We start from the raw sequence: 13317 nt of genomic DNA, 5'->3' as shown, positions 1-13317 counted from the left end.
CAGTATGTGTAATGCAGGATGCAGGAGAATGGGATTTAGAATTAGAATTTCAAATGTAGAGGATCAGATAGTAAAATGTCTTGTGATGTTCTTCAATCTCTTCATCATTTAGCACGTGTGTTCTCCTACAATGCCACACAAACACACACACACACACACACACACACACACCACACCTCGTGTGTTCTCCTATAATGCCACACACACACACACACACACACTCCATACATCGTGTGTTCTCCTATAATGCCTCACACACACACAAACGCGCACACAAACGTGCGCACACACACCACCTCGTGTGTATGCTCACACCACCAGGCAGTGCTCTGTTATCAGGAGGCTACATCTGCCGTGCACCATAACATCATGTTTTTATGTATGTGTGTGGGAGTGAGTGTGTGTATGTCTCCATGTGTGTGTGCATGTTCTAGCAAGTCATATTACTGCTGTAGAAAGCTCTCTCATATCCATCTTTGGGCGTGTGTTTCCAGAAGCCAGCAGGCAAATGTTAGTGTGTGTGTGTGTGTGTGTGTGTGTGTGTGTGTGTGTGTGCGGTTGCACTGGGGCGCTCCACTGGAGAACAGATGAGCATCTACACACATGCTTGTCGCTGCTGTTGCCCTTTCTGTGGAGAGGACCTTCTGTACCCCCAACCCCCCCCTCGCCCCCTTTAATGAATGTCTGTGCCTTAGGACACAGTGACAGAGTGCTTGTGTGTGTGTGTGTGTGTGTGTGTGTGTGTGTGTGTGTGTGTGTGTGTGTGTGTGTGTGTGTGTGTGTGTGTGTGTGTGTGTGTGTGTATGCGTGCGTACATAGAAGGGTGGGGCTGACCCCATGAATCGCACCTGGAGATGCGGAGACTGGATGCAGAACCCCCCCGGTAGGCTACGTCCACCTCCCTGTCCTAGCTGTTCTGTGCCGGATGGAGGCTAGTATTTAAAAGAGAGCGAGAGAGTGAGTGTGGCTAGTGTTAAAAAGAGAGCGAGAGAGTGAGTTTGGCTGGTGTTAAAAAGAGAGAGTGAGTGAGTGTGGCTAGTGTTAAAAAGAGAGAGAGTGAGTGAGTGTGGCTAGTGTTAAAGAGAGAGTGAGTGAGGCTAGTGTTTAAGAGAGAGAGTGTGTGTGAGTGTGGCTAGTGTTTAAGAGAGAGAGCGTGTGTATGGATAGTGTTTAAGAGAGAGTGAGTGTGGCTAGTGTTTAAGAGAGAGAGCGTGTGTATGGATAGTGTTTAAGAGAGAGTGAGTGAGGCTAGTGTGTAAGAGGGAGTGAGAGTGCGGAGATGATATCTGTAAGCCCTTTGTCATAATAGCATGCCTTTTTGCAGAAAGGAACAGGGTGTGGAGATAGTCGCAAGTGTTCAGAGCAGGCTGCATTCTCCCGCTATCAAAATACTCTTTACATTTACGTGGGCATTGTGATGGTCCGGTTGACTGAGCAGCAGCGATGTTTGTGGAGTTTATCTTCTCCATTATATCACCAGATATGCAATGAAGGACCTCTTTATAGATTTGCAGTCATTGGTAAATGGTTATGCTTATAAGTGCATCATTTTTCATGTGTAGGCCTTGTGTGTGTATATATATATCTGTGTGTGTGTGTGTGTGTGTGTGTGTGTGTGTGTGTGTGTGTGTGTGTGTGTGCAGGCAAGTGTATGAGTATGTCTGTGTGTGTGTGCGGTGTGTGTGTGTGTGTGTGTGTGCAGGTGTATGTGAGTGTGTGTGTGTGCGTGCAGACATATGTGAGTATATCTGTGTGTGTGCGTGTGCGTGTGCAGGCAATAGTTTGTGAGTCTGTGTGTGCGTTTGTCTGTCGTGCGCGTCTGTAGACTGACGAGTGATTGCTAGCTGATAAAAACAGGCTGGTAGCAGTAGTAGTAGTGGAGGGACTGAGGAGATCCTTTCCCTCTCCACTGGGCTGTGTGGAATAGAGGAGGACCCCTCCTATCCCCCCCTCCCCCCACGCGTCACCACCCCACTCCTCCTGGCCCACCCCCCTGCGTCACCCCCCCACTCCTCTAGCCCCCCCAGTGTCACCCTCACTCCTGCCTTTTGCTTTGGTTGTGTCCCCCCCCTCCACTCCTGCTCTCACCTCACCTTCTTTTCCTTATTGCACTTGTTCCCATATGGTTTTGACTCACCCTTTAAAACATACATGCATATTGTATATGTGTATTGTAAACATATAGAAATATGGATTTTTGTTAAAAATAAATGTATGTTTTGGCCTGATCTAGATATTTATGTTAATGTCATTGATACTGTTAATGGTAAACAAATACGTGTTCAGTGTAATCAGCAAAGAGGGCAGGCACAGCCTGCAGAGGCAGACTAGAGGCATAGCTGAACTTTCACATTCATGTATCATTAATTGGATAATCAGTGCAATTCGTTACTTTGAGAACAAGCTTTAATGAAATGGTGAATTTGGGTTATGCTTGTCCCAATTTAGCACATTTATATTCATCGATATGTTAATGATATTCAAATGATTACTGAGCAAAGTGAAAGCAATTTAAAAGCTCACATACACATTTAACAATGACAATGTTGCATAGATAGAATTTAGCAAAGCTAACATGAGAGGATTCAAGCCTAGTGTGCCTGGCCCTCTTTGTGTATTTATCTCTTACCAAAATGGAGAAATCCTCACCACGAGGCTGCTGTTCCACTCCCACCCTGCAGGGCGTCGCTGTGGAGCTCCTGCGTGGTGCTGCCGCTGCTGGCTCTGACATGGATGTCTGCGGTGCTGGCCATCACTGACCGGCGCTCGGCCCTCTTCCAGATCCTGTTTGCGGTGTTCGACTCCCTCGAGGGCTTTGTGATTGTGATGGTGCACTGTATCCTGCGCAGAGAGGTTCGCTCCACTACATCTTGTCTAAACAACACTCGTCAGCCCTCATAAATAATAGCCCTCTCACATACCAAAGTTACCACAGTGACCATAGAGCAGCCATCAGAAGTACTAAATGAGTTAGTTTCTGAATTTCTACCCAGATTTACATTGAGCACCCTTCTGCTGTGCTATAGTACATGTAACACATGCAGTAGAGTACAATTTTTAGCTTGGCTGTTTGGCTGTTTTATTTTTTGGCACCCAAAGCATTTCTTCTTTGTCCACATAAGTCATTTTTAGAGAACACATATAATAATGTTCAAAGGCAAGCATTTTAAAAGGCAGTCCTTTAGCAGCGGAAGACATCACTCGACCCGGAGCTATACTGGCAAAATCCCAGAGGATTGTTGTGTTGTGTTACAACATGGCGCTGTGTAGCTTTGATTGATATTTTTGGAGCACTGTTTTCATTGTAATGCAGTCAGAAATGAGAGCCACAAAAACAAACTGTGACTGCTTGCTTTAGGTCCAGGAGGCAGTGAAGTGCAGAGTGGTGGACAGACAAGAGGACGGAAATGGAGATTCTGGTGGATCTTTCCAGAATGGCCATGCGCAGCTCATGGTAAGCTCGTAGTGCAATCAATCTGTAGTTTGACCCAAGACAAATTGCATTGAAAGTAATTATTCAAGGTTTCATGTAATCCCAAGGGACATCCAGATAGCATGCTAAAGGTATACCATTGCTCAATATATTAGGTCAATTTAGAGGTTGTTATCTGAGCCTTTGAACATGCTATTTGTGTAAACATATACTGTAGACTTTACATGATATGACCTGTTCTGAATATATACGTGCACTCTGAAGGAACCTTTTCTCTAAGTTGACATGTTTTATCCAAAGTCAATCAAGTTAGGTTATAATCAATTTATAATCACTGACATCTGTTTTTGTCTTTTTCATTTCTTCATCTTTCTTTGAAAATCAAGGTGCATATGAAGAGTTCAGATACAAAAACAGTTAAGTCCATCCTCACAAAGATTTGCATGTTGGTTTATTGTCAATTCCAGATCGTATCTATCAAAACTGTCATTATGGTTGTCTTTGATTAAGTAAAAAAATTAATCAATTCAACACAACCCAACAACAGTTTGACTGATTTCAGTAAATCCATAAAAATGGATTTAACTGTTTTTGCATCTGAACCCTTCATATGACCACACATATATTAATTTTATATTCATAGAAAAGCTTGAAGCTTGAAACATGCCTTGATTGTAAGCCTTCATGCAATCTTATATAAATATGAAACATATTACTATTGCAATTTCTGTTGGTTTGCACCCTTTTTTGAGATGTAAGCAGGAAACCAGAGCAGCATCACTTGATGATCCTGAGCATGCTCTGACTCTAGCTCTGTCTTCCTGTTGTTATAGACGGACTTTGAAAAGGATGTGGATATCGCCTGCAGATCAGGTAACTGTGTGTGTGTGTGTGTGTGTTTGTGTGTGTGTGTGTGTGTGTGCGTGAGTGAGTGTATGAATGTCTGTATGTCTGTTTGCAACAGATGTTTGGTAATCTCCTCCATCTTGCTCTGCTCTCATGCATGAAAACACACCTGTCCATTCTTCATTTCAATGCATTTCACACTCTCTCTCTCACACACACACACTCTGTCCTTCTCTCTCTCTCACACACACACACACACACACACACACACACACACACACAGACACACACACACACACACACACACACACAGACACACACACACACACACACACACACACACACACACACACACACACACACACACCACAGGCAAGCGTGGCAGCATCGTACGAGGCATAACACTCTGTCATGACATGAGACGCGGTGTATCGCTTTTCCCATAATGCCGTTTTGATGCTGCCGGAGCTCGGCAGACGTGGCGCGCGGTAATATGCCGATGATAGGGCCTGTCGACTCCCCCTGTCTGAGCCTTGGCGCAGACAAACACACACACACACACACACACATGCACGCACACACACACCCCATCCAGCCGCCGCCCGTAATTAAGTCCCGCCTGACGCCCCGGCATCAGATAGCGACTCGTCTCTGATCGCCATCAGGAGCCGGGAATCTGATTATCTCCTGAGACGGGCTATCAAAAAAGCATCTGGAGACAGCGCGCGAGATGAGAAGCAACATGAGGCAGGCCTCTCTGCTGAAAGGAGCAGGGGATAGAGGAGCTGAGAGAGAGAGAGAGAGAGGGAGAGAGAGAGAGAGAAAGGAATAAAAAGATCAACTTTTATCACCACATCAGCATGTCCACAGATGTTGGAAAAATAGCCCGTTGTTTTCCAGCGTCACGGGCAATGGCTGACAGATGTTTCAGATCTGTGGAGACCGGGTGTTTGGGTCTTTGTGTTACGTGCCGGGAAAATAGCAGTGCTGGATTGCATGATGAATGTCAACTCTCATCTCCATAGTAACACAATATGTCCTATTATATGCGGCTCGGCTGCAAATCAACAGTGTTGTCTCCAAACGCTGTTCACTGTAGATTTGGTGTAGCGTCTCCGGGACCTGTTGATGGCAGATACTGTAGGACATTATTCATTTATAAACCAGTATGACATGCACTCATTTGGTCTTTCTCTTTCATACTCCGCCTCCTCTTTTTTTACTTCTTCTTCTGGTTCGTCTCTGGTTCCTCTTCTCTCCTCTCCTCTCCTCATGCACGCTGAAGCGCTCCTCATTTGGTCTGTCTCTCTCATACTCCGCCTCCTCTTTTTTACTCACTCTTCTTCTTCTCCTCTCTGGTCCTCTCCTCTCCTCAGGCACGCTGAAGCGCTCCTCATTTGGTCTGTCTCTCTCATATTCTGCCTCCTCTTGTTTTAACGTCTTCTTCTCCTCCTCTCTGCTCCTCTCCTCTCCTCAGGCACGCTAAAGCGCTCGTCGCTGCAGGGCGAGGAGAAGTCGTCGGCGCAGCTCTCGCTGCAGAAGGGCTCCAACTTCAACACGCTGCCGGCCAGCATGGCCAAGATGCACCTGCAGAACGTGGCCGACTACTCCAGCCACACGCTGACCCTGCGGCGGGACAAGGGGCCGGCGCTGGCCGGCGTCAGCACCGAGCTGCCCGGCGCCAAGTCCATCTACATCTGCGACGGCGAGCTGTTCAAGCAGCTGGACGGGGACCTGACGCGGGCCGGCGGCGGCGGCGGGGACCCCTCGGGGCCGGACGGAGGTGGACAGGGCTACATGATCCTGCCCACCAACAACAACACGGCCACCATGAGGCCCGCCAAGGGCGGCGGCAAGGAGGAGCCGGTCAAGTACAGCCTCAACATGGAGCAGCTGCCCCAGACGCGCCTCATCCACCTGAGCAACCCCCCCAGCGGGGAGCCCGTGCCGGGCTTCGGCCTGAAGACGCTGCCGTCCGAGCGGATCAGCGTGGTGTGCGGCGAGCGAGACTCGCCCGGCCTGGCGGCGGTGGCGGCGGCGCACAACGTCCCGGGCGAGTCTCAGATCAACCACGGCCTCGGCGAAGCGGGCGACTCGGGCAACTCGGGAATGATGTCCAAGAGCGAGACGGTGTCCACGCTGTCCATGAGCTCGCTAGAGGTAAGGGCCGGCCCTCACGCATCACACTGCATTTGCCCACCACACTACAGAAGGGAACTGGGAGACTAAACGAGGCTAATCAATGAAGCCCATTTAACAGTGAATCATTACATTCAAATGAAGATATCAATATTGTAATGCCAAGAGCACCCATATGCAGCATGTGGGTGGGTATCCTTTATAATGATGTCTATCCTGTATTTAAATAGTGCTGGTTCCTAAGTAAAACTCATCATTGTTGGAATGACGCAAAACTGTAGCTCATGTCTTTAGTTTATCGAGAAGCACTGACGGTGCGTTGGGCCACCGAAGAGATGAGCCATCCCTCGTCCCGTTAGCGGTAGCGCACTTACAGCGCTGCCGTGCTGATGAGCAGAAAGCCCCCGAGGTAGCGCGAGATTGAGTTCACCTGCAGGCTAGAGGGGGGAACGATAGCTCTCCCGGCGCCGCAGCGCTAATCGAGTGCATGTGTGAAGCTTAATTATAAACAAGGCGGCGGGGCCTGAATTATTCATCGCCCATGCTATCTGCGCCGCTGTCCTAAATGGTTGTTCATTAACATTTAACGGCACTCGCCGGGACCGTCTCCGTCTCGGACCGGGTGTGTCGGGGGGGAGAAAAAAACGGCAGGCGCAGGGAGACGCTGAGGTGTACCGTACGCGCGTCGTGCTACGCGCTAGCTGACCCTGGACGCTCCTCGCTCAGGCTGAGAGATGGACACCCAGTTCCCTGCCTCCGCCACCACTCCATCCCTACTCTCCCACCGCCATCCCACCTCATGAACCACACATTCTCATACACATTCAATTAGAGCACCATTTCAGTTCAGCTCGATTGTTATAGGCTGTCGCTAGGAAGGTATTGTGAATAGTGCAGATTTTATTTTGAGATATTTTGGAACAGTTGGTCGACGAAGCCAATTCAATTTGATTGGAACTTTTTGATATAATATATTAATGACGAGACCCTCCATTTTCCAAGTGTTTTAAAACAGCAATGTAAGTCTTGCTCTAAAAGGAAAAGGAGATTAGATGTAGTCCATTGGAGGAACTGCTCTCATTTTAGCGGAGCCAGAATGTGGAGATGAGAAGCGCATTAGCCAGATAATCTAACATGGACACAGAGCAGCACGAGTGAGGCCAGCACCCACACACACACACACACACACACACACACACACACATATCCCCGCTGCTGGGCTGAACCTCCTCAAAGGTCAGCCACCAGCACGTCCCCTCACCCCCCCCACCTTCAGGGGGAGTGCCAGCTTGCAACTGAGTGACGAGGCGACGACCCCCCACCACCACCACCCCACACACACACACACACACACACACACACACACACACACACACCTCCCCCTCCGACATCGCTGGGTCCCTCCTCACCTCGGGGGACCAGACGGCAGCACCCAGAATGCAACAGGAGAGGTCTCGGCCGCCCAGACAGGAAGGTCAGGCTTTTTCCTTCAGACTCGCCACGACAGGGAGGAGCCCGGCAAAGGTCACTCGGCCGGTCACAAGCTGTTTTATCCCAGCCTGAGCCAAGAGGGGTCAATGGAAGACAAATGAAAACACTCAAGCCCTAGTTTCCCGTGCTTCATGACTTATTGACGGAGCTTCTGGAGCTCTCCACCGGCCTGCCTGCCCCTCCCTCCACTCGGCCCAGCGTATAGGGCTGCCGCTGAAGGGTTGGAGAGACCTTTTCTCCCTCTTAGAGCAGAGGGTAGAGTCAGATGGGTGGTATTGTGCCCTGCTAAGTGAAATGGTAAACATCCTTTTTATTTGTACTTTGTTTGTTTAGAGACGGAAGTCACGCTATGCTGAGCTGGACTTTGAGGTAATTTTGCATTCATTCCATCGAGACATTTCAATCCCAAGGAACAACACAGAATAAATAGAGGGTTAAACATGGCAGCGTGTGCTGTAAATGAGATGGTGTGCTGTGCATCAGTTAAATAGTCAGACTGAAGTAAGAGATTTAGCCATTGTAAAGCCATTGCATTCTCATTCTCATTGCGGGGGTGATATACTGTAGTGTTATCACCGTACCACTGGTGTTGGCTGGTTGGTGCACAGATGAGTATCTCACTAGGATGCTTCTCCGTCTCTTCCCCCGCCCCCTGCGTAGAAAATCATGCACACACGGAAACGCCACCAGGACATGTTCCAGGACCTCAACAGGAAGATCCAGCACGCGGAGAAGGACCGGGAATCCCCTCCTGTCGACGGGAAGGCCGGGAAGAGGTGGAGCGTGTCGTCTGGAGGCAGTGACAAAACCAACATGAGCGTACGTGTGTCTCTGTCCTGTGTCTCTCCATCTGTCCTGCCCTGAAGTCCAGTTCCAAAGCCCACTTTCACCGCAGTGCCCAATGATGACGGTCTCTTATGACAGCTTAGCATTTTATGCTGAGTCACTGGGGCCCGAGCAAAACATTCTGGACACCGATACAGCTGAGCAGCTGGTCCAGTTGGCTCAGGTTTCTCTCTGTCTCTCTCTCTCTCTCTCTCTCTCTCTCTCTCTCTCTCTCTCTCTCTCTCTCTCTCTCTCTCTCTGCTCACTCTCCTTCTCTTTCTCTCTCTGTCTTTCGCTCCTTATTTTTATTGATCCACTAGCCCAAGCCAAAAAGCTGTACATATCTGCTGACCTGTGGTCAGTATTCAGTTTCCCAATATCCTCGCGTCTGTATTATTATTAGAGTTGGGAAGGGGAGAGCTGGTGTCCCGTCTCTCTCCTGGGCACTCGAGTGTTCCAAAATGGATTTAATACTCATTGCAGAAAGACCACATTTTTCATCTCAACCTTCTGGGGAACATTTTTAGGGAGGCTGAGTACATCTCAATTTGAATTTTTACAGACAAAGTGATTGAGAGGAGAACTTTCCTCCCTTGCTACAAATTGAAGGGCACACCCACACACACACACACACACACACACACACACACACACACACACACACACACACACACACACACACACACATATATTCCTTGCCTATCCTAAAACCAGACTTCAGATCTGTGTTTTAAGACGGTCGTAAAATAAAACTCGTAAAACTCTTCACACCTTTATTAAACCGCTCTCTCTCTCTCTCTCTCTCCTCCCACGCGTAGGACAAGCAGCAGACCCCAAGCAAGCGGGCGTGGGAGGGCATCAGGAAGACCCACTCTCCCCCATCGTGGGTGCGCAAGGACCTGGAGCCCCTGCAGGCGTCCCCCCTGGAGCTGCAGGCCGTGGAGTGGGAGAAGGCCTGCGCCACCATCCCTCTGGTGGGCCAGGAGATCATGGACCTGCAGACGGAGGTGTGAGGGGGGGGCAGGGGGGGCCACAGACCCACCCACCCATCCACCCCCCCGCGACTCCTACTCCTACTCCTGCTCCTGCTCCTCATCCCCGCCCGTGTCCTCCACCCACACCACACCACACCAGAGCCCTTCCTCCAATCGACAGCACCCCCCGTAGGAAGACGCGTGGCACCCGGCAGGGTTAGAGCAATGTGCCCCGCGCACAGAAGCAGAGAGGCAGGGAGTGAAGTGTGTGTGTGTGTGTGTGTGTGTGTGTGTGTGTGTGTGTGTGTGTGTGTGTGTGTGTGTGTGTGTGTGTGTGTGTGTGTGTGTGTGTGTGTGTGTGTGTGTGTGATAGAGAGAGTGAGAGAGACAGAGAGAGAGAGAGAGAGTATGAAAGCTAAAGATGGATATGTGACAGCGACTGTTAGAGCAGTGACAGAAAAACAGTGCTTGAAAAAAAAAGAATCGCTACACTCATTGGTTATTTTTTTTATTACAGTGAAATCATAGGCAGTAATAACATTTTATTTTCTTATATGAAAAAGGAACAGGAACCAAGCAGTGGCCCCCCTGTCTCACTCCCTAATGTTACCATGGAAACACAGACTCTGATCGGCAGTAGGCCGTAGCTCATAATTAGCAGGATGAATCACGCAGATGTAGAGGCTCTGGCGCTCCAGCAAGTGCATGGGGTGCAGCCTCGGAGGCCAACAGACTTCCAGGAGGCCTCTGGTGAACTCACCCAATTAGTCACAGAATAGATGAAGGACTCGTCATCGTCCAATGGTTCGACAAAGTTATTTTTAAAAGGTAGCCAAGCAAATTCATCTCACAAGCTGTCCCTCTCGATTGATTTGTTTTATTATTATTATTATTATTATTTGCAGAATATTACCTTTCGGTGTCTGTGCTGTTATTGTTGGAATATTTCTTTGCTGTTTTATTGCCAACCTCTGACCTCTGACCTCTTAAGCAGTCAGGGTGTCCCTGGACACTAGTATGGGCAGGTCCTGCCTATACCGTAGGGCACCAGGCCTTCTGCCCCGCCCGCCAACCCACACAATCACACAGCTGTGCGGACATGAACCGCTGGACCGAGGGGGGGGGGGGAGACTGCCATGGACAGTACCCTGAGGAACGCCACTGTGCTCATGCCGCACTCCTACGGGGTCTCTACGCAGCTGCACCTGCTGTGGGAAGAGCAGGGTCACACACCTGTCCAGAGGTGCCCGTCAAGACTCTGACCTGGATGTGGAGAGGGGACCCCCTAACAGCGGACGTTACTGTGATGGTAGCAGAAGATTCTGGAGCGCCTATACTTACTGTATGGATGATGAACTGATATCTGTTGGAGATGCCACATGGTCGTCTTCGCTGACCAGTCGACAGATCTGGGTCTCCACTTAATAGCGAGGTCCAATCTTAATGCACTTGGCAGTATGGGGCCCCCTGCAAAGAGTACATAAAGAGTTGTGACGGGAGCTGAGCATAAAGATGTGCAAGAACATGGATTATAAATCATATAGATCTAAATACAGTATATATGTAGAAGAGCTGCAGATGGTGTGTGTCTGTAGTTGGAGTGTGTTTGCACACAGGGGAAGCACAAGACTCTGTGACAAGGGGTCCTGTTGTACAGCATTGTAATTATTTAAAAAATAAAATTCAAAAAAAAAAAAGTTCTACAGAATGAATTTTAGCCTATAAATATATTTCTAACTGTGCTTGGGGGAATATTGTTATCATTAATATGATTGCCATCCTGACTCTGCAGTCCCCTATCTCGTTGAGTTACTGGACTTTAAGGGTGTTCTGTAACCAGTGTGTGTTTTAATATCACTGACCGTCACTTGCCCCCAATGGCCTCTCCTACCTGTCTGACTCCGTTAAGGCCCTAACCCCTGACCTCTGACCTCTTGACCCCTCCCACTCCCCTCACCCCTTTCTCAATCTCCCTTTTTTAGTTCACTGGGATATCTTCTTTGTTAATGTACAGTTTTCAGAGCACAAGATGAATGTGTCATATTTCTAATAAAAAAAAGTATATCTCTATCATACTGTATGTCCTGAGAGTTGTTTGATGTAGGTTGGAAAGTAGCCCCATGTAATGGAGTGCGTGCGCGCGTGTGTGTGTGTGTGTGTGTGTGTGTGTGTGTTTGGGGGTAACAGGGTGTTTATGAGTGTCTGTGGTAGCCACACTTCTTGTGTCTCTAATTCTTTATGACTTTGGCAAAGTGAAACACAGCTTAACGCAAGTCTGCATTTGGTTCCCCGTCTTGTGTGCCTGACCCAGAAAGGCACTCACTCTGAATCCTACCTAATTAAATCTAAAAACATGGGGTCTCTCTGTGGCCCGTGTGCGCTTGATGATGACTTAAAAGCAGCAAGCAAGTGGAAGCGCCCACAGATTATTTACAGAGGCCGAGCAGCAATCCAATCTGGGGAGCAGAATGGGCCGCTAATTAAGCCTTAGCCGATCGTAAATACAAAGGCGAGTAAATGCCATATGCGTTTGTTATTAGATTTTAAGAACGCATCAACTAAAGTGCGGAGAAATACTACCCTGGCAGAAATGAAGTTGCTCAATCTGCATGTATTGCTAAGGCTGCCTCTCAGTCATGTTGATAGATTTATCAACTGTATTTATGAACTTGTCTTGGCCATAAACAACATTTAAGTTTAAGGAGCTCTAAATTAGATTATTTGATGAACGAATCATCTGCCCTGGTGTCAATGAGTATGAAGTGCAGATACATGCAGACAACACACTAACCAATGTAGTTGCAGACCTATCGAGGGTGCATCCTAAGATCTTTACTCTCTCTCTCTCTCTCTCCTTTTTTATGTTGTATCTGCATGTGAAAAAGCATCTCATGTGCTCTCCTCTGCTTGCATGCTTATTTTGGTGCACTGGCAGTGGGAGGTGAGTTGTGGCCTCTAATGCAAGGTGACAGGGCCTGGTATATTCCTCCCTGATCTCCACAGACTGAGCTTGGGACAAGAAACCAAGCTTTGCAGCTCCAGCTCCTTCCCAGAGTCCTCAGGGACATGCGTGTCTCTTTGAATTGTTCTCCACAACAATGATGATCAAGCCTACTCTCCACTGTATCCTCAACCACTGTACACCACTGACCAAGAAATATGGGTAAACTGTGTGTGATGTGCCATTGTGTTCATTTGAATATTGTCAGCTCAGTCAGACAAATATGGTGTATCTGACATTTCTTAGTATGGGAATCATATGAATTCTTATTCCAGTAAGCCCGCTTTTTTGGCCAGTTCAATTCCGGAACGTCCGGAGGATGCGCCACTGTGAGGACGCACAAGAAATTCTTGGATCAAGTTGAGTGACGCATCCAATTTCACTGGCGAAACACACCTGAGCAAGGACACTTTGCAGTTCCTCGGAAATGCATTCTAGTTATCACTGCGATGGACTGAGAGAGTGCACTATTATGCCCTGATCACTGTTCATCATCTCCTGGTAAAGACAAATACCCAATTAAATTATACCCTAAGGTTTGAAGAAAGCTAATATTAGAGAATGAAATGTCCATTTTTTGTTTTGTTTTGTATTCTATTGCCAGTGTG

At 48.3% G+C, this 13317-nt stretch overlaps 1 protein-coding gene across 1 annotated transcript in view; it reads left to right on the top strand.

Annotated features, from left to right (window-relative positions):
• adgrb1a (adhesion G protein-coupled receptor B1a) overlaps positions 1 to 11732 on the top strand; it is a 75926-nt gene extending 64194 nt beyond the window's left edge. The window contains exons 21-27 of the mRNA XM_062539750.1: positions 2682 to 2853; positions 3359 to 3454; positions 4267 to 4306; positions 5757 to 6439; positions 8243 to 8278; positions 8570 to 8662; positions 9553 to 11732. Coding sequence (XP_062395734.1) covers positions 2682 to 2853; positions 3359 to 3454; positions 4267 to 4306; positions 5757 to 6439; positions 8243 to 8278; positions 8570 to 8662; positions 9553 to 9747 — 1315 coding nt within the window. The 3' untranslated portion in view covers positions 9748 to 11732. The remainder of the gene's footprint in view (positions 1 to 2681; positions 2854 to 3358; positions 3455 to 4266; positions 4307 to 5756; positions 6440 to 8242; positions 8279 to 8569; positions 8663 to 9552) is intronic.
• The last annotated feature ends 1585 nt before the right edge of the window (positions 11733 to 13317 follow it).

This window comes from Sardina pilchardus, chromosome 6 (genome assembly GCF_963854185.1).
Source record: "Sardina pilchardus chromosome 6, fSarPil1.1, whole genome shotgun sequence".
NCBI lineage: Eukaryota > Metazoa > Chordata > Actinopteri > Clupeiformes > Clupeidae > Sardina > Sardina pilchardus.
Note: the sequence above shows the minus strand (reverse complement) of the source record. Positions and strands in the feature narration are given on the sequence as shown.